The 26,787-nt window shown below is 31.3% G+C and overlaps 1 protein-coding gene across 4 annotated transcripts in view; it reads right to left on the bottom strand.

The window, feature by feature from the left end:
* The window catches only part of LOC105832135 (DNA topoisomerase 3-beta-1), a 172,750-nt gene that overhangs the window by 57,277 nt on the left and 88,686 nt on the right, over positions 1-26,787 (bottom strand). For 3 of the 4 annotated variants that reach the window (XM_036291384.1, XM_036291386.1, XM_036291387.1), the window contains 4 exons: positions 23,986-24,104; positions 23,714-23,914; positions 19,967-20,171; positions 17,151-17,333 (listed from right to left, as the gene is read on the bottom strand). In XM_036291384.1, coding sequence (XP_036147277.1) covers positions 17,151-17,333; positions 19,967-20,171; positions 23,714-23,914; positions 23,986-24,104 — 708 coding nt within the window. The remainder of the gene's footprint in view (positions 1-17,150; positions 17,334-19,966; positions 20,172-23,713; positions 23,915-23,985; positions 24,105-26,787) is intronic. The other variant, XM_036291385.1, reaches the window with a different exon arrangement.

The following is a 26,787-nucleotide window of genomic DNA, read 5'->3' as shown; positions in this document are numbered from 1 at the left end:
ACACATATCTGAAACAGCCTCATCTTTTATTAACAAAGATTTGTTCATGGTTGGCTTTCGATGCCTCAATAAATTGAACATGTTCATCAGGGTGCAGAAAGATATAACCGATATAAATCTAATAAATAATATTGTCTACAAAATATATTGTAAAAATTGTAACGCGTCATATGTAGAACAGACAAAAAGACATTTAAGTACCAGGATTAAAGAACATGCGAATAATTTTTAATTAAAATCGTCGACACTCCGTGGTAACAGAACACATGCTAAAAAATAACCACGTGTTTGATTGGAATAACGTTAAAATATTAGATCTTGAATCAAAATACCAAAAAAGATTAATTTCAGAAATGATTCATATTAAGAAGCAAGTTAATGGCATCAATTTACAGAAGGACACGGAGTGTCTTGACAATTCTTATTATTGTTTGTTTGACATTTTGTCAAAAATGACTAACGGAAAATAAGTCTCGCTCATTCTGCCTTTGACTATCGAACATTTGTCTCTAGCGCTTTGTCGAATACTGTGTTGTTGCTTTTTTTAATATTGTGTTTTAAGATCTGCAGTTTTCTACAATACGCATACCAATTTATGTTATTCATAACACGGTTTCTATCTTTTTTGATCTTATAAATGTATTTTAATATGAAAACCGACTTACAAAAAAATTTCATTATTTTTCATTTTATTATTCATTTAATTGTATTATTGATTGGTTTACGTTTTTATTTATTATGACACAATTTGATACGCAATAAGCTGTTTTATGATTGTTCAATAGTCATCATTTTTAACCGTTTAATTATATTTTCGTGTCCATCATTTCATTCATGTTTAAGTTCATACATATTGGTAATTCATTATGACTGAAGAGGACTAAAAATAGTCAAAACGTTTCAACAATCTTTAACACAGTGTTATTAGTCGCGTTTATAATTATATAATGTTTATCTAATTAATTATAATGTATTAAGAAAATTTGTCTTGGCTCGATACATTAACCTGTTTATCATATTATTTTTGCTTAGCATTAACAAGCCCTTTATAATTGTTTGTATTGTTATTTATTTTTTGTTATTTTTGGTTGCAAATTTTTCTAAATAACTAAGTATTATTAGGTGATTTTTGGCGATCGTTTAGTACATGTACCAAAGCGTACCAAACTGTACCAGAACCAATAAGATATAGGTAAACTTTTATCTTATTGGTTCTGGTACAGTTTAGTACATGTACCGAACGATCGCCAAAAATCGCCTATTGTAAAAAAAAAAAAAAAAAAAAAAATTAATAATCCACATATGTGTATTTTGCATATGTTTTGCATCAGAGTTGCAATAATAATTTAATAATAATGTATTGTTCATTGAAAAAATAATGAAAGATGAATTTAAAAGCATTGTTGACTTAATCCATTACTAAAGTAATGAATAATGCAACATGGGGACAATTACTGATTACTAAAGTAATTCATTGAAAAGTGTCATGCATTACTTCGGTAATAAAATCCAATATTCTCAGCAATTGTTTCTGTAATAGATCCTAATTGACTGGCTCATTATTTATCGATGCCCAGCCTAGACCCCTAAAGCTAGAAACATAAAATTTCGTGAGAATATTCCTTTAATGACGTAAGCATCCTCTAAAAAAGATTATTTTATTGTTCAATTCTTAAAGGGGGTAAAAAGAAATTTACTCAAAGGTTAACAATCACACTTGATCAATTTGACCCCAGAAAAAATTATTAGTAACTTGTAATCGCGTTATATAGAAAACAAATGGGAAGAAGGCATTTAAAGAAATAATCAACATCCAAATTTGTCTAGAAATGTTTATAAAAGATTTATTAAAGGTAAATGTTTAATTAAATAATATTACAAATATTAACATAATATCGCATTATTTAATATTATACAAAAAATAGCCATTTTTATTGCAATTTAAAGAAAGAAAAAACCATAAAAATAAATATAATTTAATTTTAATAGTACAGAAAATTAATTCTATCAACAAACTAAAGAAAAGAATCGATTGTAATATTTTTACAATTAACCTTCGTCGGTCCACTAATCCCAAAAGGTAACGAACGAAAATGTTCACTTGTTTAGCCACAAGACTGGTGATAGACGAAGCTTGGCAAAACACCTCTATTGCGGCCGCAAAATGATTGAAATTGCTGCCTACATAGCTGCTGAAATTTTCAATAAAGGCTATTTGTCGATTCTAAGAATCATGTCATGCATGAAAATAGTTGGATCAGAATGCAGAGATGTTGCGGATAAAATAAACGAAAATCACACGACTAACCAAAATCGTCGTAGTAGTTCTGTTGTGCAGAAAACGCGTACTTACAACAAACAACGGCTGTCGGAGAAGAATTGTATGAGGACACAGAGGACATTTTATACAGAGCAGGGATAACAGATTAATCGAAAAGTACGGATATACAATCATTAGCAAACTTTTATCAATCTTTTTCTTTGATCGGAAATTTTAAACACATTTTTATCAAAATAACTTTCTTCAAAACTGCGTGCATAATTTAAAAAAAAACTAATCGACGAATCCATTTTTTTTTAATTAAAGGTTATTAAATTATGTTCTGTGTGAACCTAAAATATAAATTAAAAGTTATGTAAAAAAGTTATTTAAAAAAAGTCAAAGATTTTTCAAAAAACCGATTTTTTTTTTCAAAGCGTCATTTTATAAATTTTTTATAATAAATGTATGGCTTTCTTAGGTTCACTTAGAAACTATACTCATAAACTTTACAAAAAACTTTGCGTTTTTTCTTTTCAGTCGATTCTACTAGATGTTATCACGCACGTAGTGTGGAAGGAATTTTTCAAGGCAGTTGTGCATTTTTGCTTACAACTTATAATTAAATGAATGAAATTTTGTAATAAAAATTGTTTTAAGTACCTAAAGACATGAACAATAACTGATAAAAATCGCAAAAAGATTCATTGCTTAGTTTCACTAAAAAAAATCATAAAAAAGTGGTTAATTTATCCGAGATAGTTTCCAGAAAAATGTGAAATATTCTGACAAATTGGAAAAAATACTCCACTTTATCGCATTATATCTCGTAAACTATTGATCTGAGAAAAAAAAATGTTATAACATAAAATGTGGAAAATTTTATGCTTTACATTTTTTATAATAATTATTTTTTACGTATCTCACACCGGAGACGAAATATTCGTGAAAGTGATTTTTTACTTCATTTTTTTAATATGGCGGCGCGAGCGGCAACGTTTCAAGGTCAAAAACTCAGAGTATTAATATGCTAAACCTAAGAACTATGCCAAGTATAAAGTTTCCTTAACCTTTTGCAAGATAAAACTACCTATTGCCTGGACTAATATGGCGTGGAAAATATGTGTTCCCCAGGGGGCATTCATGCCATATGGCGCACATCGTTTATTTTTTAATTGACTGGATCGATTTGCATTAAAATTAATATCCAAAGATTTTTTTGTGTCGCTGAATATGAATCCAAGGTCCAAACTCCAAAATTCAAAATGGCGAACCCAAAATAATCAAAATTTTCCAATTATTATGAAAGCTAGTATCTAAAGGTTTTTTGGGTCGCTGAGTACGAATCCAAAATCAAAACTCCAAAATTCAAAATGGCGGACCCAAAATAACCAAAATGTTCCAATTCTTATGAAAGCTGGTATCTAGGGGTTTTTTGGGTTGCTGAATACGAATCCAAAATCAAAATTCCAAAATTCAAAATGTGGACCCAAAATGAACCCAAATTTAGCAATTCAAAAACTCCTGTATTATAAATTTTATCCAAATAAATTAAATTAAAATATTTTCGGTCCGCCATATTAGATCCGCCATTTTGAATTTAAAAATTCTGATGTCTGATTCGTAATCAGCGACCCCAAAAGCTTTTAGATACAAAATATCTTTGCGACCCCAAAAGCTTTTAGATACAAATTACTTTTTTTTCTTGCCCACAGGGGCACGAACAGTGAAATTTCGCCTGCCGACGAAGTGGTTAATAAAATTGACAATTTATTACCAAAGTAAATTTTTTTAACACTGTTTTGCGTGTTAAGAGCATGTTAGAGTCGTCTGTTTTACCAATTAAACGCTAATTAGTTTCGGATACGCTTTGCTCTTAATTGATTTCATAGAATTGTAAATTCTTTTCCAGAATTAAAATATAGATAATAACAAAGAGTGGGTAATTACAATTTTATGTGAAAAACAAAAAATTAGAAAATTATACTTTTGTGCAGTCGTCTCGTGACTTTAATCTGCAGCACCAAGTTTTAAAGTACGCCTTTACACGTACAAAATAACTGTTATGCACTCTTGTCATTACAGAAAAGAATAATAATGTGCTTTCAGAAATAATCTAGAAGCTTTTGGTATAAAAAAATAATGTATCTGAACATTTCATATGTATGTGAGTACGGAATCGTGCGAGTGCAGTCCGAGGATAAAAACAGAGCACTAGTTTAGTTGCAGAGTAGCATAATAGGTGATGTGTACGTTCGGTGAAAAGCATTATTGGATCATAGGATAATATCGACCTAATTAGACTTGTAGCCAGTTTACATTTTTTGGTCGATTTTCACGAATATCCCTCTCATTTCGTAGCTTTCTGACTACTTGTGGAAACAAAAGGTAAAATGAAAGCGGGTGTTTGGCTAGCGAGCTGAGTTTGAATCGGTTTGAAATATACACTCGAGCACACGCACACATCCACACGCGCGCATGATTTTGAAAATTTTAACAGAACTGCAAAAATCGATAACAAAAGTATGTTCTAATTTTTTTCGTTTTTCAAATGAAATTGTAATTACCCGTTTTTTATTGTTTAGACTTTAATTTTGGAAAAGGATATACAATTCTGTAAACTCAAGAAAAAGATCTGAAAATTTTTCTTACGTCTTCTGTTACGTGCAAGATACAATAAAATTTTCTTTTAAAATATTTGCGACTAATCATCACGTACTAACACTATGTCATAAAATTATCACAATACATCACCCTAGATTCTTACTCGTTGATAACCACCTTTTTTTATCTACGGCCTTTTTAAACATAACATTTCTCTGTTACCTCGTCCTGTAAACATCCCTGCATTCCATCCAAACTATTCTTTACGACATATCAATTGTCAAATTCTTTCCTTTTCTAAGAAATCAACCAATAAATATTTCCGCTGTGAGAACACTTCCAATAATTGGACGATGCTTTACTTGTTCCGATTTCAATATAAAGAGTCTTGATTAGAGTCAGTCTCTGTCTCAAGCAACTAACAGTTAGTCTAAAGTCTGTTGCTGTAAAACATTGAATAAAATACGTTGAAATACAAATTACGATCACTTCTTCAACATTACGTGCATTTCACACGTAACACTTCGCAAGTCCTGGAAGTAAGACTGCCATGTAGGATCGTCTGTGCAATGTAGGACCGCTTCAGCGCCATGGACACAATATGTGTGGCATACGATGCATACTCGGGCGCCAGAATTGGCAGTTCTGAGTGAAAATTACAAAATAAGAAGAGTAGAAGTACTTGTGAAAATCAGTACAAATTGACTGCAAACGTAAATGCGATTAGGTCCTAACTAATGAAATAAAGTTATATTATTATTAAGATCAGGGTTGTGTAAATTTCAAAATTATGTATTAGGATTATTAATATTATGTTTATACAATTTTTTTTTCACGTAGACAATTTAAGCAATGTAAATTTGATAACGGTACAGAAATGGCGCCGCTAAACTGAATTATTTTAATATATAAATTAATTTGTAAAAAAACGATTTTGTATTAAAACAAATTATTCGGTTTAGCGGCGCCAAGTTTTTGTAGTAAAATATTTATTTGTAATATTTGTAATTTATTTGTATTGAAATACTTATTTACCAGTTCAATATTATGTACTTTATTTCTTGCTAATATGCTTCCTGACAATTGTTTTTTTACAGGCGCGCAGCAGTCTTGCATGGGCGCACAGCAGCCAATAATTTAATACGAAAAGTTGATATTTACAGTTTGATCTTGTATTTAAGATTTTCTTAAATTTATAATTAAATAACCTTTGTAGTTAACGAAATTGTATCTAAAGACGAACCTTAAGACAATCTTAAAGCCAGATCAGACTAAAGATTGAGATTGATATTGAATTAAAATTTGACCGTTTTCTGTTTTCCAAAAATTACCGACTTTATACATCAAAATAAATGTCATTTTTAAACACACTGTGGGACTTCCGTTTCCGATGACTGAGTGGATGACAGGCGTGAGAGAAATGTGCTGGTATGTGAAAAGAATAAAGCAGTTAAGTGAGAATGGAATGGTAAAAAGGCAGAGGAGAAAAAAGTAAACAAGAAAATACAAAGGAAGAATAAGGATGATAAAAAAGAAGCGTGGAACAAAAAAGAGAAAAAGAAGAGAAGAAAACAGAGAAAAAGTAAGAAAAAGAGAAAGCGGGAGAAGAAAAGATAGAGACGGAAAAAGGAGAAAGGAAGAATACGGAGGTAGAGAAAAAGGAATTAGAAGTGCCGAAAAAAGAGAAGTAAGAGAAAAGAAAGACGGAGGAAGAAACACAAAGAACAAAAAAGAAGAGGTAAACAAGGAGGTGCAAAGGAAAGAGGATAAAGGAAAAGATGAAAAAGAAAGAAAGAAGTAGAAGAGAAGAAAACAGAGAAGGAGAATAAGGAAAGGAGAAAACGGGAGAAGTGGAAGAAAGAGGAGGAAAAAAGAGAAGGGAAAAAGAAAACACGGAAAAAAACTGAGGCTGGAGGAAAAAGCAGTGAAAAAGATTAAGAGGCCTAGAAGAAATAGCGAATAAGCAGAAAAAGTGCAGAAAGGAAGAGAAAAAGTGCGGGCTTCGGAAAAGAAAAATAAAAGAAATCGATAAAAAAAGGAAATACATTGTATATTGTAAATATATTGTATTGCTGTAAACACATACATACTTACATACATAAACATACTGTGTTGCTAATTTTTACCTTAAAATGTAACATTTCTAGAGTATAACCACAAAAAACTTTTTTTAATTAAAAAAATACATTTTCGTAAAAATAAACAAATTTTTGAAATTTACCTTACAAAAATTCTTTTTATTAACTTACAAATAAAATTTCTTAAAAATAACTGTGCTACTTTATTTTAATAAATTCAGAAAACATTCAGTAATTTTTTAGAATTAAAATAATCAATAAATTAAGCGTATTTAAAACCGTTAGAGTTTGTCATACCGACAAGGATGTTTATAAAATTATTTGGAGATGGAGTAAATAAAGGTTAATTGTATCTATTTTCTTCTTTTATAAGCTATTATTTTTTTCAACCTTTATTTGTTAAAATAATTATACTTTTTAAACAAAAATACATTTTATCCCAGCTCTAGGTCAATCTTTCACTTTTCCAAAACTTTTTTAATTTGTTAAAAATTAACAAAAATATAGTAAATTAAAAAAACTCATTTTATAATTTCTTCAAACATTATTTTATTTAAATTAATTTTTAACCTATTTAATGTTAATATTATTGTCAATTATTGTCGCATCGTCTTCGTCATCAAAAAAATGAAGAGATTCATGAAGAAACACAGTTGTGTCACGCTAAGTAAAAGCGCAGCGCGAGCTCGACCGTGCTCTTTTACGCGAGTACGCGACTTGCACCCGGATCTCAGAAACGGCTAAACCGATCGAGTTCTAACTAGGCTCAACCGAAAGCTTGGGGTCGATTTATATAAAAAAAAAACTGTTTTTATTTTTCCTCTACGTATTCTATGAGAGGAGCATCACGACACAAAATCCAAATGTCAAAATTTTCATGTAAGATACGTCGTTGACTTCAGAACATGTCACTTTCACACTTTTAATACAAGAGGCGCTTGTGTGCTATGACTTGATGAACGCGCATTCAGGTTATTTAGGAATCTGTCATACCGACAAAATATAGTGGCATGAGCAGCGGTCACATTCGCATGCTTCTTGGGCAACGTTCCGTTTCACGCATAATGTCTAACGTTAATAATCACCTGCGTAATAAAACGGAACGCAGCCATTTGCATCGTCACTACGGCGTTTGCATCATGTATATGGATTATGTGAGTTGCCAGGGGTTTGCGCGAAGTGACGTGCAGTGTGAGATTATGTTGTTATGACAGTTTCGTGAAGTAGTTATGTCTATAACAATGACTGATGTGTCTTTTAATTGAAACAATAAGTGTTACATTTTAAGAAAGGTCCAAGTTTCGACAGGCATGATACTGATTCGCTGTAAGTGACATACGCAACGTGGGACAGTTGGAGACCAAACAGAAATCTCTTATTTGTATTAAAATACACTTCTCGCAAAAATTAAAGGAACAAAAAAATTTTCTAAATTTTTTGCCAATTTTCAACAGGCTGTATTTTAGTGAAAAATGGTCGTACAGGAAATAAAAAAACATAGCTTTTGAAGCTTGAAGACTCTAGTTTTAGAATTTTTTGGTTAAAAATTTTTTTGAGCACCGGTAGCCATGCAATTCTTGGATAAAGCACGAAGAAAAAATTTTCAAAATTTTTTACATTTTTTTTTCGCTCTACGGGCATGAAAAAAATTTTTCGAGCTAAACCAATGCATAGGTCGCATAGCCTGTTCATTCAGCTTCAATTTGCTTTTTTCGAAAGTCAGATACGACTATTTGTCTTCGAGATATCGAATTTTGAATGCAAAAGGACCCTTTTTCACTCAACTGCCGATATCTCTGAAACTACTGGTCGCCTAGCGAGCTGACGAGCGGTTTCGTTTTCTGCAGAAAATTTCCTACAAAAATCTGTCATGGTTGATTGAAAAAAAAAATTTTGTTTCACCTGAAACGGTAACGTGAAAAAAGAGCAAAAAATGCCATTTTCCCCTTTTTTGGTAAATCGACTGTGTCTTCGACAATATTGGGGCAAAAGCTTAGGTTAGAAGAAAATTTTACAGTCTAATGTACCCCAAAGACCCCCCTAAATTTTTAGATCGATCGGTTTAGCGGTTTCCCTGGACCAATTGATTGAAATTTTGAAAAAATTAAGGGAACAAGACTTTGTTCCTTAAATTTGACCTAATCTTTTTAAAATTCAATAATTTCATTTTTTTTTACTTTTTACTCAATTTTGAGTTTTTTGAAGATTGAGTAACAAAAAAAATCTAAAAAAATTTTTTCAAAAATTTCGAAAATTTCCAAAAATTTTTTTGAAAATTTAAAAAAAAATTTGAAAAAAAATTTCTTTTTTTTCGTTTTTAAGAAATTCAAACTTTCTGACGAAAATTTTGATTGATGATTGATTTACCGCCGGCATTAGCGTTATCCAAAGCATACCACGTGGAAGTTGCACGGTCGGATTTACGCTTCTTTTGTGCTTACGCACGTGTGTCAAAATTATCCGAATCTGAATAATTTGGCAGCATTAGAGAACGCTTTGATAAGAATTTGGCGTCAGATCCCTCAACAGATGATCCGAAATTGCATTTCGAATATGCGACAAAGATTGCAAGCTGTGATTAGGAGTAGAGGCGGGAACACTCGATACTGAACACGAGACACATACACTTTACACACGCACGCACGCACGCACGCACGCACGCACGCACGCACGCACGCACGCACGCACGCACGCACGCACGCACGCACGCACGCACGCACGCACGCACGCACGCACGCACGCACGCACGCACGCACGCACGCACGCACGCACGCACGCACGCACGCACGCACGCACGCACGCACGCACGCACGCACGCACGCACGCACGCACGCACGCACGCACGCACGCACGCACGCACGCACGCACGCACGCACGCACGCACGCACGCACGCACGCACGCACGCACGCACGCACGCACGCACGCACGCACGCACGCACGCACGCACGCACGCACGCACGCACGCACGCACGCACGCACGCACGCACGCACGCACGCACGCACGCACGCACGCACGCACGCACGCACGCACGCACGCACGCACGCACGCACGCACGCACGCACGCACGCACGCACGCACGCACGCACACACACTTTAGAAAATGAGTTTGGAGTCGCAAAATACTGTGGAGCTGACGAACCACGGGGTCTCATTTTTTTCGAAGAATCATTAACACACGTGCGTAAGCACAAAAGAAGCGTAAATCCGACCGTGCAACCTCCACGTGGTATGCTTTGGATAACGCTAATGCCGGCGGTAAATCAATCATCAATCAAAATTTTCGTCAGAAAGTTTGAATTTCTTAAAAACGAAAAAAAAGAAATTTTTTTTCAAATTTTTTTTTAAATTTTCAAAAAAATTTTTGGAAATTTTCGAAATTTTTGAAAAAATTTTTTTAGATTTTTTTTGTTACTCAATCTTCAAAAAACTCAAAATTGAGTAAAAAGTAAAAAAAAATGAAATTATTGAATTTTAAAAAGATTAGGTCAAATTTAAGGAACAAAGTCTTGTTCCCTTAATTTTTTCAAAATTTCAATCAATCGGTCCAGGGAAACCGCTGAACCGATCGATCTAAAAATTTAGGGGGGTCTTTGGGGTACATTAGACTGTAAAATTTTCTTCTAACCTAAGCTTTTGCCCCAATATTGTCGAAGACACAGTCGATTTACCAAAAAAGGGGAAAATGGCATTTTTTGCTCTTTTTTCACGTTACCGTTTCAGGTGGGACAAAATTTTTTTTTTCAATCAACCATGACAGATTTTTGTAGGAAATTTTCTGCAGAAAACAAAACCGCTCGTCAGCTCGCTAGCCGACCAGTAGTTTCAGAGATATCGGCAGTTGAGTGAAAAAGGGTCCTTTTGCATTCAAAATTCGATATCTCGAAGACAAATAGTCGTATCTGACTTCCGAAAAAAGCAAATTGAAGCTGAATGAACAGGCTATGCGACCTATGCATTGGTTTAGCTCGAAAAATTTTTTTCATGCCCGTAGAGCGAAAAAAAAATGTAAAAAATTTTGAAAATTTTTTCTTCGTGCTTTATCCAAGAATTGCATGGCTACCGGTGCTCAGAAAAATTTTTAACCAAAAAATTCTAAAACTAGAGTCTTCAAGCTTCAAAAGCTATGTTTTTTTATTTCCTGTACGACCATTTTTCACTAAAATACAGCCTGTTGAAAATTGGCAAAAAATTTAGAAAATTTTTTTGTTCCTTTAATTTTTGCGAGAAGTGTATTTATCTGTAATATTTCTAATTTATTTGTACTGAAATACTTATTTGTCAGCTCAATATTATGTCCTTTATTTCTTACTAATATGCTTCCCGACAATTGTTTTTTACAGGCGCGCAGCATCCTCATATCGGCGCACAGCAGTCAATAATTTAATACAAAATGCTGATATTTATAATTTAATCTTGTGTTCAAAATTTTCTTAAATTTATAATTAAATAACCTTTGTAGTTAACAAAATTGTATCTAAAAACAAACTTAAGATAATCTTAAAGCCATATCAGACTAAAGATTGAGATTGAGATTGAATTGGAATTTGACCATTCAAAGCAAAGTTAAAGAATATTAGTTTTGTTCCTAATTGGTTACATTTCAATTCAATCCCAATATAAATCTCTAGTCTGATACAAGCTTAATGAAAAATCAAACTATGAATGCCAGCCAAAAAATAAAAATCTATTTTTATAGATTGGCGCATATTTCTTCACATCATTATTTTTGTAGAGAAAAAACTTAATACTCTCATTTTGTAGTGTTTATTCTTAATTGGCGTAAAATATTTACACATCATTATTTTGTAGAAAAATTAATTTGTGTGTATAAATACAATAACTTTTTATTTAAAATAATTGTCACTTTAATAATCAAAGTTATACCATTTCGGGAATGTATATTATTTAGATTGAGTTTAATCAAGTTTTATCTTGGATTTGTGATTTTTTCGTTATAAAAAAATATCACTTAGATTGAATTTATCAAAAGTGTTCTTGAAGTTTATATATATCACTTACAATTAGTATAGTACAACATTGATTTCAGTCTATCTGTTCAATGCAGAACGCTTGGAAAAGAACGAGATACATTTATAATCCAATGTACCGTTTAAAGTAAAAAAATAAATTTATTATTCTAGAATTAAGATCAAAACCAAGTGAGTTATGTAGCAACAATTTTGAAAAATGTTTTAAAAAATAAATTTAAAAAATTAAAAAATATTTATATTAATTAAGATTTTTGCAAATCTCTTACCTTTTAAACATTTTATTTTCTGTTTAAAAGTTTAAACTATTAAAGAAATTATTATTTACAGGGTGAGTCAAAAAGATTTTTAATTACTCCTGAATATCTCAGAATTATTTGTTTTAGAGAAAAACGTTTATTACAAAAGTTGTAGGGCACAAAAAGAACTACTTGGTAATGACCTTAGCTCTTACCTTGGAGTTCACACCTGTCTCACTCACAAATGAGACAGAGTCACACTAACTCGTATATTATATTATAATATTGAAGAAAAATATAATAAAATTAGAATAGTATATTAAACTCTTCAAGGAAGGTTTCACGTTATCGCGAAGTATCAAGTGACACGTGCCTCATGCGCTGCCGGCCGGCCATCGCATCGGTTAACGCACCAGGTATCACCCGGAATTCTATCAATCTCAACTTAGCAATAATCATGTTACATTTCCAGCGAAAATGCAAGTTTGCAATTTGGTGATTGTTGCTAAGCTCGCAAATATTTCTCGCGCGCCGGAAGCGCGCGACTATGACCATATGGTCATATCAAGGGCCCATTGCCTTTCTAATATACATACTTCGCAATATTATTTAAGTGGCTGTCCATCAGGCAGCGGTTCAGTTAGTAATCATTCACGCTGTCACAAGCGTAAATATTAAGTACGGGCCGGAGATAGAATAACACGTAAAGGTGTTTCAGAGCCGGAACTTAGCAAACTCTTAAAACGCATCTTAAACAAGCAACCGAGTAGCGCAGTATAGTGCCGTGCGCCGTATCCTATCGCTACGCGTGAAACACGACGCGATATTTTTGACGATCGCGTGTGTAAAAAGTTAAACTGTATGTACGCAAATAGAAATAAACATTTTTTTTAATAAAGATAAATGTCTCAATAATTCGTGGATCTAGCCTTCACCAGCACTCCTTTCGCGAATTCCAATTCCTTGGGCAGAAACAATCCCGAAAATATATTTGTTGCACCGAAAAGTACAACACATCAAATCGCGGCCAAGTAGGGCCAGATCACAGTCCGATCTTGCCTTCACTGCCTACATGTCCTAAAAAATTTACTTTAAAATCAAGTCAAGATCATCAGATGTCACTTTTTAAGGTAAACATTAAGGTAAAAATCAAGATTACAGGACCACAAAATTTTTTTTTATTTACAAGAATCAAACAAAGTCCTCTATATAGATCTCGGGGTGCTAAACTGAAATCTATTGCCTGTTTTGATTCAACACAAGTCAAATTTGTTTGTAAATCACGGAAATATATGATTTATACATTAATCTATTAATGCCCATGGTTAAACCAACGGCAGAATTAAAAAAATAATTATTTGAACCTTCACTTTAGGTAAAAAAAGCATTTTAAGCTTGACAATTTTTTAATTTGTTTATAACAAAATTAGTTTAAACAAATAACAAAAATTAACTTTTTGAGAAAAACTGATGGCGCCATATAATTATACGGTAAAAATTACATAGAAATCATGTATTATGTTGCCAAAAATGTTTTTTATTTTGCTGTAGTAATGTTATAAACAGTTTATCTTTGTCTGTATTTGTTACTGCCCATGGCTAAATCAGCGAAGGGATCGGAAAGGTAATTATTGATTAATGTAATTTTTCCCGTACAATCGGATACATTTTTTTCATGCCTAAAATGGTCTTTTGACCTAAAGTAAAGCTTCCAATAGTTATTTTTCTGGTCCTCCCGTTGATCTAGGCGTGGGCATTAATGAATTAATGTATAAATCACGTATTTTTTTCGTGATTTACAAAAAATCTGACGTTGAAGCAAAACGGGCAACAGATTCCAGTTCAGCACTCCAAGAGCTATATGGAGGACTTTTGGTTCTTGTAAATAAAAAAAAATTTGTAATCCTATGTTATCATTAGGTGGTTCTTTTTGTGCTGTACAACTTTTGTAAACATTTTTCTTTAAAACATAAACTTTCTGAGATATTCAGAGATACGTCTTTTTAACTCACTCAGTATAATTATTTCTTTATATAATAAAATCATAATTAAATTTTTTAAACTGAAGAGCGAGAATAAAAAATTAACGTAAATAAATATAGTACAACAAAATTATCTTTTTGGGTGCATTTCATTTAATGGAATGCCGCACAGTTCAGAAATCGAATATTTCGGGACAAATTACTCTAGAGCCATCAATTTTCAACCAATCTTAATTTTTTTTTAATAAAGCTATTTGAATTCCTAAGAGATCCCTCGAGCCCAATTTTTTAATTTCTTTGCCAATTAAAACGTGCAAGCCTAAACTCGAAAACCTAATAACTTAATAATCTCTTAATAATCCATAATATCAAAACTTTTATGCCGATATCTTGTATATAACAGTAAATGTACATCTGTGAATTTTAATAATAAACTACCAACAATGTAATTAAAAATATTCTGTTGCTGATTTTCAGTTAATATTAATAAAAGCAAGGGTATAATAAAACGCCTGAGATTAGCTGTTTATAAAACACCCAAGATGCGTCACAAGGAGGCTCTTAGTACGGGGGAGGGGATGTAAAATAGTACTAAGTGCCTCCCCGTGGCGCATCTTGGGTGTTTTATAAACGAATCTTACAAGCTAATCTTAGGCGTTTTATTACACCCTTGCTTTTATTAATATTAACTGAGAATCAGCAACGGAATATCTTTAATTACATTAGTGATAGTTTATTATTAAAGTTCACAGATACATTTACTGTTATATACAAGATATCGGCATAAAAGTTTTTATATTATGGATGTAAGATTATTAAGAAATTATTAAGTTATTAGGTTTTCGAGTTTTAGGCTTGCACGTTTTAATTGGCAAAAAATTAAAAAATCGGTCTCTCAAGGGATCTCTTAGAAATTCAAATAGCTTTATTTAAAAAAAAAATTTATTAAGATTGGTTGAAATTTGATGGCTCTAGAGTAATTTGTCCCAAAATATTCGATTTCTGAACACTGTGTGCCGGAGTCAGTCTATTTTGCAGCCGATTAAACCCTATTATTTTTAAATAAGACTATCTTTGGTAATTATTTACAATTGGTACTTTTCCGAATTTTGATATTTTTTCATAACTTTCTTGGTAAACAGCTTTGTTGTGACTCCGACAACGATAATCAATCGGGGGAGCCCGAAAAATATGTAACCTACTAATTTTTTTGGCCATTTTTTAAAAATAATTTTCGTATGTTCGACGTATTTGTATGACGACACACATACGGGAGGGGGGACAAGGAGAGCCTTCAGTCATAGACAATGTTATGATTTTGTACGTCGCGTACTATCCTTCGCTCTTCTTCGAAAAAAAATAGGCGCTTCTGTTTAAAGCAGTCCTACCGGCAGAACAATGTGGAAACAAACAATTGTAGCGACTTCTACCTCAGTCTGGTACAGCAAAGAACGCATGGACGGGGGAGGGGCTCCGCCCCTTCCCCTGCACCCCCTCCCCGTAATTTTTCCTAACCTAACCCAAACATTTTAAAGTCGCTATTTGGTTAATGTAAAAACATTGGAAACGTACAGCGTGGAAATTCGCAAACCCATGTGGTGCAGTGAATGCTTTGCGCAAAGCATTCACTGCACCACATGGGTTTGCGACTTTCCACGCTAAACGGGATAACCAGTCAATCCTAGGAACGCCCGCGCAACGGGGTTTGACCATAATATATATATGGTATTTATTAAACTTTTGTGTTAATAATTTTTTGTGTATAACTCAAAAACTAAGACCAAGCGGCGGTAATATGTATAGGAAAAAGTTGTTTAGAATGATGGCCTTGACAACATATTTGAAGGTCATCAAAATCGGTGAGGAATTGCTAATATAAATAATTACAAAATTATTTCGAAAAAATGGCCAAAAAAATTAGTAGGTTACATATTTTTTGGGCTCCCCCAATTGATTATCGTTGTCAAAGTCACAACAAAGCTGTTTACTAAGAAAGTTATGAAAAACTATCAAAATTCGGAAAAGTACCAATTATAAATAATTACCCTATCTTTTTATTAATTTCATAGAATTGTAAATTGTTTTCCAAAATTAAAGTAAAGTATATACAAACAATTTTTCGTTCTCAATATAAAGTCATATTCACAGACTGATGTGTACTTTAATATGTATACTTTAATTCTGGAAAAAGGCATCTAAATTTATAAAAGAATACATATGAAATCTAATAATACGCACAAATGACTACATTATCGACCCCAATCAAGTTTGAAAAGCAGATTAGTACTCCCCCCCCCCTCATAGTCACAACAATCGCGACATTATTTTATTCTTGTTTGTTAAATATTAAACAAGAACAAATGACGTTCAAGAGCATTGTGAGTGTTAAATGGAACGCACCTCTTACTACATGTGAATCAAAAGTCGCCCTTTACGCATCCTTTTTCGTTAAAAAATTCGCCAATTTCCCACGAAATAATTTTCTTACACAAATAATTCATTAATTCATTAGCCGACTTCTGCACTTGTTTTTATTGTCCTTCCAAAAGATAGCATGGACCATGAAAAAATACTTTTCTACACACTTGCCCTTATTATTATATTCATATGCGCGCGACACACATACGAACATAAACAAATTTTCGCAGAACTACCGATGTTTCGTTGTTTTCGTAAACTTTAGTTGATCCATGTCAATTTGTGTCACTCAAAAACATTAGATTGCGATCATAGCAAGATTGTGTAAAAGAAATACTCAAAAGTGACAGCAAATTTACACCACCAAAGGTCATCCAAATTGTGAGACTACAGAGAATCTTTGCCACAAAAATAAAAAAAATATTAGAATATACAACAAAGATAAATATTACTAAATATAAAATTTTTTATTACAAAACTTTTTATTTGCGGAAGGCTTGCCTTCGATTCGTGCATTGACTCCCCGTACTTGTGAGCAATAGCTGACTTTCCGCACTTGTTACATAGTGTACTACTTACCTCTTGAATGTTTACTTTCTCGTCTGATGTAAATTTCGGCAGAATATCACTACTGCCAAGTGCCTGCCAAGTTAGAATACTCGTGTAGCCGGGACTTAACAGGCTGTGACCAGTAGTTGTAAATATTTCCGTGCCTATCTCAAACTTTATCGTTGTACTCAAATATCTACAATCCCGTGCTAACTGCGCTTTACAATAAAAAGGTAAAAAAATATATATGGAGCATTTCTTTTCAAACAATATATATATATATATATATATATATATATATATATATATATATATAGAGCATTTTTCTCAAACAAACACCCCAAGCTTCCCAAAATTTGAGTACATAAAACAACTTGTTCAAAATGGCAAAATTAGCAAAAAATGTAAAGTTTTAAATGCCGAGTGGCGTTTTTAAAAATTCAGTTAGGGCAATTCAAGACGGCCGCGAAAGTTGTAAAAAACAAGAAAACTACCCAGTGAACACAGTAATATAGCAGCAGTGTAACAGCAATGTAACCGAATATAACAGGTTACGTTACTCTGAAATTACACGTAACTTACATGTAAGTTACAATTTCCGACTCAGCAATATAACATGTTATAATTATATGTTATCTAACCGTTACACAACAGTTACAAAGAAAAATAAAATAAAATAAAAATTTCATTTTTTTAAAATTATTTTTATCAACAGTACATACTACATTTAGAATAAATTTTTATTAATTAATTAAATTTAAATTATGTAATTTTTTATTTTATTCTTATTTGCCGCTGCTAGGTTTGAACCCGGAACCTTAGGATAACGAACCTTGTACTCTACTTGCTACGCCAATTTGACTCATCGATATGGGTACTTGTTATTGTCTACATATACTTATATGTTATAAACTGACGCAACTATATTATTTTTTATAAAAGCAATTAAATTTTGCAAAACATATTAAAAATAAATAGCATTAATTTATTTACTTATTAATTTCATTGTTAAATTTATCTTTTTCCATAACCTTAATAATTAATTTGATGGAAATTGCAATCTATTTAGCACTAATCTTTGAAGCGTTCAAATGATTAATTTAAATGGTTAACTATATAGATCGTAATTCTAAGAAAAAATTGAATAGTATACATTTATTATTCTGTTTTTGTTCAGCACATGATGGATTTCGAGTTTGTGCATTTTTTGTGCGCAGTAATTGTAGACAAACCGTTATTTTTGAAAACATTATCTTTATAATAATTTTTTTTATTATTAAATAAATCTATCATTCAGGATGTTATAATGTTGTCTGATTTCTGAGTCAACTACGATGCATCGTTCCGTAATAACATTGATACGAACGTGTTATGTTACGATTATACAATTTTTGTTGAATAACTGTAACGCCAAAACGATGTATAACAGCTATATCACTTGCGTATAATAAATATTACGTAACAGGTTATTTTCATGTCATATAACACCTACATATCACAAGAATAACAATGTTAAATTATTTGTAACTTCCATGTTATATTGCCGCTATAAAATGTGTTTACTGGGTAATTTTATTGTTTTAAAAGTGTTATCCATACTTGCTTAGAAAATTTCTTTTCATTCTTAAAATGTATTACTACATGAGTACTGGAACAAATAGTAAACCATTCACAAAAATTCAATATAGCAGCCAAAGTCTGAGACAGTACAAGAGCTTCGGCAGACTAGCGCGATTTTGCGTCGCGCGACACGCGATATTCAATGAGAGCTGTTTTTTCGAAAAAGCAGAGCTGTTATTGGATATCGCATGTCGTGCGTTGCAAAATCGCGCTGGTCTGCCGAAGTGTTAAGAGAACCATTAATAAACGATAGCAAGTTAAAAATGTATTACAATACACTGCAGTCCGTCCCTAATTGAAGCTACATTTATATACTTGAATACAAGCTTCGGGAAGTAAAGAAATTCAAAATGGCGGATCCAAGATGCCAGGTCAAATTTGCAAATAAAAAAATGTACACAAACTTGTATACTTATGCGCTTATGGCGTTGCTAATGTTATAAATGCAAAACAAAATGTACAAAATTCAAAATGGCAGACACAATATGGTGGCCCTTTTGTTCTTTGTTTTTTCTCTCTTTGCTTTACTTTTCTCTATTTTTTGTTTTTCAAGTTTTCATAATTTTTTGCTTTCTTTTTACTTTCTTAAATTTTTTCTTTTTGTTATTAGCGTCCACAAACCCTCTTCTTTTTGTGCACAAGCGGACGCGCACAAGCATCGACAAAGCCTCCACCAAGTATGTAGAAAACTCCCTTCCTAAGACAGACACGAATATACGCACGCATATGTGCGTAGGCACTTACACTCACGCACGCACGCACCTGTCGGCCGCGTTTTCTGAGATTAAGTCTTTCTATCTCAAAAATGGCTCATAGGATCGGGTCATGTTAATGATAACTTTTGATCAGCATGACTTGAAGTACAAAATGGCAGTCATCGAAATTTCCATATGAGAACGGCTTACTACTCGTTCCAGTACACATGTAGTAATACATTTTAAGAGTAAAAAGAAACTTTCTAACCAAGTATAGATAACAATATTTTAAAATAATGAAATTTGTCTTCTCGTTTCTTACAACTTTCGCAACCATCTTAAATTCCTCTAACTGAATTTTCAAAAACCCCACTCGGCATTTAAAACCTCACATTTTTTCGCGAGTTTTGCCGTTTTGAACGAGTTGTTTCATGTACTCAAACTTTAAAGAGCTTGGGGTGTCCGTTTGAAAAAGGAAGCCCCATATCAATCGTTTCAAAGTTTTACAAATATTTGCAATTTTAAGCATACCGTAGCAATAAAATGTCGAGTTATGTAATCATACAATCTCCATGAATCGCCATCGAGTTCGTTTCTGGTTGCATGTTTCATAGGCGTTATAGGTGGATGATCGCCTGCGTCATGGCCTTTCTTTGGTCTGTTGATTCCAGTCGTTATTATCTTGCAAACTTCCTCGCCCCATTCTGGGCTATTTTGCTGTTGTTTAAGCGTCGAACTTAAATAAAATAGAATTATATATAAATACATATATGTCAAGTATCACGTAGTGCGTGCATCAGGTATATGCGAAATAAGTACCTATAAATAAGATTAAATAGCAACTAGTTAATAAGTTAAATAACAAAAATTTATAAATAAAAAAATAAGAAATTGATAACTCATAACTTAATTTACAAGTAGAACTTTAAACGCAAATAATCAAATTTTAATAGTTTGTATAGAGAGTACACATAATAAATTGTTGGTAAATAATCAATTATTCAGCAATTAATTAATAAAAAATGTTATTGCTTATTATAAACCTTTATAAACCAATGTATATAATAAAGCCAAACTTCAAGAAAATGCATAGTAACATGATAACGTTTATCTGCTTATTAAATTGTTGCTCAAGTTCAAATCATGGGTTTGGTGTTTTCTTCTTTTATAAAATAAAAAATATTTGCAAAATTAGTAAGAAGTTAGTATTAATTCATTTTTTATAAAATTATGTTAAAAAATAGAATACAATTCTATAAAAAAAATTAACTATTTAACTATTAATTACTTAAAAATGTATTAATTTTTTAATGCATTTGTCGCACTTTAACAAAGTAATACTTTCTATTTTATTTAAGGGGTAACACTAGTATAATCTCCTCAAAACCATACGTGTTTTTATAAATTTTTGGGATGAAAATAAAATAAAATGTAACAAATTAAAGTCATAGGTTATATAGGTTATGTATCAAAATATTTAAAAAAATTTCTTAATTAATTAAAAACAAAATGGCTGTACGGAGTGTCAAAATTGAGACCTCTTTTTTAGGCTTGCAGTATAATTGCCGTAAAAATGCACCTGAAGCAAAAAAACAAAAAAAAATCTTAAAGTAGATGATATTGATTAGTGAAGTACCTGAAATTATTAAGAAATATTAATTTTTAAAGAAATGACATTTTGAAAAAAATTCTCATTTTTCGCTAAAAAATCGGCTGAAAGTTTAATTACAGAAAAACTGCTTAATGTATCCAAAAAAATTCTGGTACTTTACTAGATCATGGCATTGTGAAGCTACATCAGTTAACATTTCAAGTCGTTCGAATAAAAATTGTTGGCGTTCTGCTGCAAGCCGATTTAAAAACATAGTTTTAAAGAAAACGCGTTTAAAGTTTTGAGTTACGATTTAGCTATAACAATTCAAAATTACCTCTAATCTGCAATATCTGGCCCTTATAATTGTTTTTCTAAACTGTCTTTCTACTTTTCATAAAGTTTAATGCCTTGGTATTCAATACTAGAGAGCATAAAAGTGCGCAGAGCGCTCAGCGCTTATTTTACCTGTTTAGCGGCACTGAAACAGGTCTCGAAATAATTGCATTTGAAGCACTTAAAAAAGTTTTCCTCACATAAGACTGATGTGGTATCATTCTTGGGATGTTAAAGAAAACTTTTAGCAAAAAAAATTTGCCATTTTTCGAAACAGTCGCACTAGTGTTACCCCTTAATCAATGGCTTGATAATTGAATGTCTTTTTGTTACATAGGCATAGAAAGTCGTCCATTACGCGTTCCTTTTTTCGGTTGAAAATTATCCGTATAGATAAATGCATTCGTAGACACAATAACCGACGTCTCGCACTTGTTACACAATATACTATTCTATGCTTCCTTTACACTTTACTTCAAAATTTTCTTACTGCATTCATTTATACTGGAAACTACAATCTTTTTTTTCTTAAAAAAGAGAAGATGATTGTGGACTAAATATAAAGTTATAGAATTCATAATATCTCTTATACTTTGTGTTGATCCTGGGGATAACTGTCCAAATTACTTTATATGATATCAAGCATTATAATGACCACTGATCAGTAATGTTAACTATGTTATTGTAACGAGCGCGCCGCGGAAATGAAAGACACTTCTGAACTTAAAAACCAAGCAGCTTTATTAATGCGTCCGACAAGGCTCGAGACCAAGATAAGACTCGTTGTTGACAAACGTTGCCAAAAGCGTGACAATTGACAACGCTCTCGATAAAATCAATGTATCGATCGGCTTCGGAACAGCTGAGTCGCAGTCGCGGAGTATACCGGGCGACGCTCGTAACACTGCTCCCAAAAATGTAACGAGCGCGCCGCGGAAATGAAAGACACTTCTGAACTTAAAAACCAAGCAGCTTTATTAATGCGTCCGACAAGGCTCGAGACCGAGATAAGACTCGTTGTTGACAAACGTTGCCAAGAGCGTGACAATTGACAACGCTCTCGGTAAAATCAATGTATCGATCGGCTTCGGAACAGCTGAGTCGCAGTCGCGGAGTATACCGGGCGACGCTCGTAACATTATCATAAAAGCTGCATTTTAGTATTGTTTAACTTTAGTGTAATTTGAAAAAGTTGAATATGGCTTTCAAATAACGTAATTGATTTAATGTTTGACGTAACATACGCATGCATTTGACTATACGCACGTATAGTTATATTGCCTGCCTTTAGGGACTATTTGTGTATGTCGCGAGTTTGACTCTCTTTTAATCTTCTCGCATGTAATTTGATTATACTTCTACGATACTTTAGCTATAATACTTATAATGTTGTTTGTTATAACACTTTTATAATACTTTTACAATGCACAAAACCTTAAAAGACAAAGAGATGTTTTCATATATACTTTTGTGATACTAATGTGCAAAATCCAAAGAACGATAATTTTTTTATAAAAAATAATTTTGAGAATATTTGTAGGTAGTGTTCTATCGTATCTTTTTACAAATTCTATAAGTGCAATCTTTTTTCGTCTTCAGTAAATTGTTAATTATGTTCGTCAAGTACATCCGAAAAACTTCTGTTTATAATATAGTTGGTAGAATTTTATTGATAACAAAGTTGTACCAAAAAGAATTGTCATAAATATTTAATGAGTTACTTAAATAAAACAAAATGGTGATTCAGGTTCATGACCGTCTTCTCTCTTTTAATTATTATTCAATGATTGGTCATTTACACTTAATAATTTACTCGACAGACCTCCATCTACAAACTATTAAACTTATAATTTGTTTCTTATTTGTTTAACAAATCTTCTTTCTTAGTTAACTTCAAAAGAATTATAATTTTTAACTTTTAACAAGTTATTTTTAAAACACAAATTTATTCACTTTTTTAAATTTTGAATTTAAAATCTGTAATTAAAAAAAATGGTAAAAGATGAAAATATGTACATTTTTATGTATAAAAAATAAATTTCTTTATTATATCTTATATAAATTTAATTTATCAATAAAAATTTATTTAATAATTCATATTATAATACTTTTGAATAATCTAACTTTAAAAATAACTTTCTCATTTAATATAAATTATCTTTTTCAAAGTAAAATTCAAGTTTGACTTCACAGTTAATTCGATCTTTATGCAATTTTTTAATTAACGTAAGTTCTCTTATTCATGTAACTTGGAATAAAATTTTAATGTAATTTTATAAATAATTTTATTAACTTTAGTATAAAGTTTTTTTTAATTTTGTAATTACTTAATTAATCTGTATAATTCTTACAGAAGATCAAAATTTTCAGGATACGACGTTGTCTCCGTTCGAGGATAACTTATATATCCTTGTGTATAAAGTCTTTCTGCAATTTGCATAGCGTGATGCGGACCCATTCCCAAACCAGAACTCGCTACTCGCATCAACTCCACTGTATTTAATGCTATAGGTCGTGATTTAGATTTTTCCATACTTTGTATGCTCATTACGCTGTACAGAGATTTATTTCGTATAATGTCTTTCCAATTATTTTAAGAATAAATATATAAGACATAACTCACATTGCTTGATCATGCTCTTTAATATGGCTTAAAAACATGTTTGCAACTTCTTTGTCAAAAGAACGTACCCGATTCCAACTTAATACAATATCTTGACCATCGCAAGATTTAATAGTTACCTTAAAAATAATAAAAAAACTATTATTTACCATCATATAGATAATCTAAACAAAATCAAATTAAAATGTTGTTACACAGGTACATTTCAAAATATAATGCATTAAAGTTGAATAAATTAATATTTTTAAAAATTAAATAAATGAAGTTAAAATTAAATGAAATTAATAATTTATAAAATTTCATTGCATGAACTAATTTAAATATAATAATAAATAATAAATAATAATAATTAATAATAAATAATTGCATGAACTAATTTAAATATAATAATAAATTAAATTAAATAATTTAAAGACTGAACAAATAAAAAATCAACTCTGTTAAAAGTTAAAATTAAATTAAGGCTCGAATTTATAGTTGTCAGACTTGGCACTCAGTTGCCGCCATCTTGTTGCTTTTCGTACATTAATTTACGTTCCGTAAAACAAAGCAACAAGGGAATTGTCACAAGTATCCGACGCCAATTTAATTATTAAAAACAATTTTTTCTTTCGGAGCGAATATCAAAAGTATAAAAAATAAAAAAAATTTTTTAAATAAAAGTTGTACAGTTTCAAGAATGCTTTTTGAGATGGTAAAGAAAAAAAAATTTATTTTTTTTGTTTAACAACACACCCCAATTTTTTCAAATTAAAATTTTTTTTGCCAAATTAAAAAATCTTTTTTCTAAATTCAACTATGTATATTAAAGTTATGTTATGAAATATCATTTTCAAGAATTGATTATAAATGTTTCCATATATACGCTATTCGTGTTCATGTGTGTAAATAATTATCGTCTAAACAAGAAAATATATAATAAAAATCAATATAATTGATTCCAGCATCACAAATTACTAATGATATTAAGAATTATAATAGTTTTTATTATTTTTCTTTAAAACTTGTAAAATGTTTTATTTTATTTATTTCTGTACATTATTTCTGTATAATATCTTATAAATATTTTCTTAAAACTATTTTCGTTTTTTTGCTTTTACATTTTGTTTATTTAATAAGATTGTAATTTGACATAATGATTTAAAACAATGATTTCTAAACATTTATTAATAAAATAATTTTTTAATATATATACAATAAATTTATATATTTTGTATCATTTATTCATTATACTCATTACAATAATAATACACAACGAAGAAATATTTTAAACATAATGACTTCTTGTACTACAAACATTTTACTACATCTACATTATTGCAACTTCACATTCCAATAATAAAATAATATCTGAAAATCTTTTAGCACAATTTTTCCAAATTTTAAATCCGTAAACATCTAATGGTTGTATTTTCCCTATAGTACCTTTCGGTATAATTATAGTAGTAATAGGTTTATCTAGAGGTGTTAAATCCGAAATGATATTGGGACAATGTCCGGTTCTTGAATCGATAAGGACGCTATTAGAATCAATGTTTGGAAAATAAGCTCCTTTAACCACATTTTAAAATAATCTGTAAAAAAATAATTGTATATAAATTAATTTAATAACTTTCTTATGGTTGTTATTAAATTTTTAAGTTAAATATAAAATTTCACAAGGATGATAATTGATTATGTATCAGAGATTGATTTCATTATATAATTTTATTATGTAATTGCTTATAAAAATTTTTTTTTAATTATTAATATTTAAAAATCTGAAATCTTATAAAAAAAAATTTATTTAATTACCTGATGTTATTTTACCAGATTTCGATGGTTTTACAATAACATTTGTAGGCTTAAATAAAGTGTATTTTATATATTGTCGCGCTAATCACGTTCCGCCGCACGGAAACGCGACGCGGAGCAAAAACGGTACGAGAGGGAAGGGAGGATGGGCGTTCCTTCAAACACCCCTTAAATCATTGCCAAATGATTGCGGGAAGCAACATCAATGTTGGGCGCCAGACGCGCGCTTCCGTCGCGTCGAATCACCAACCGAGGCCTCACAAAATTAGTCCCCAAGCTCTAACATTTCGCTTCACACTCAAATAATATAAATACCCGGCCGCTCCAAAATTGGGTAGAGGGACGGAGTGGTAGGCCACAACCAAAATCGTTTCACGCAAAATAACGCAAAACCAGAAAAGTTAGCAATTGACACTCAAAGCTTCTGACAAAAAGAGTATAATATTTATTGGAAAAGGTAAGTTAACATAACTTATAAATAAAAGTAAAATTAATTGAAATAGGAAGAGACGGTGAAAATAACGGAAGTCCATGCAAACGTGAAACTAACTCCAGATAACACAGAGATGAACAGAAATTCCTAAAGAAGTCATTTTAATGAATGCTTGGAAAAGAAGAAAAATAAATACATAAAGAATTCTTGAGGAATTAGCCACAATGAGTTCACATTGAAGTATTCCTTAAGAGTTCATTACAATGAATACCTCGCGATTTATTATTTAAAATACTTTAAATATTTATCAAAAATTATTCGAGTGTTTGGATAATCTCAATTACATTTTTATAATTATATATCGCTTAATAAATGCTAATTTATACTTTCATATACGAAATGCGCTATATATAATTAACAAAACAATTAATTTACAACTTAAGAGCGTGCTGATTTGCAACGACAGAGTGTCGCGTTCCGCATGATGCAACGTTTATCCTCGTTTGTGTTAACTATACCCATACAGCACAGAAACTTTCAGCAACAGTGCTGTAACGTTACAATATTACGAGTTG

Source organism: Monomorium pharaonis, chromosome 8 (genome assembly GCF_013373865.1).
Source record: "Monomorium pharaonis isolate MP-MQ-018 chromosome 8, ASM1337386v2, whole genome shotgun sequence".
Taxonomy (NCBI): Eukaryota; Metazoa; Arthropoda; class Insecta; order Hymenoptera; family Formicidae; genus Monomorium; species Monomorium pharaonis.
Note: the sequence above shows the minus strand (reverse complement) of the source record. Positions and strands in the feature narration are given on the sequence as shown.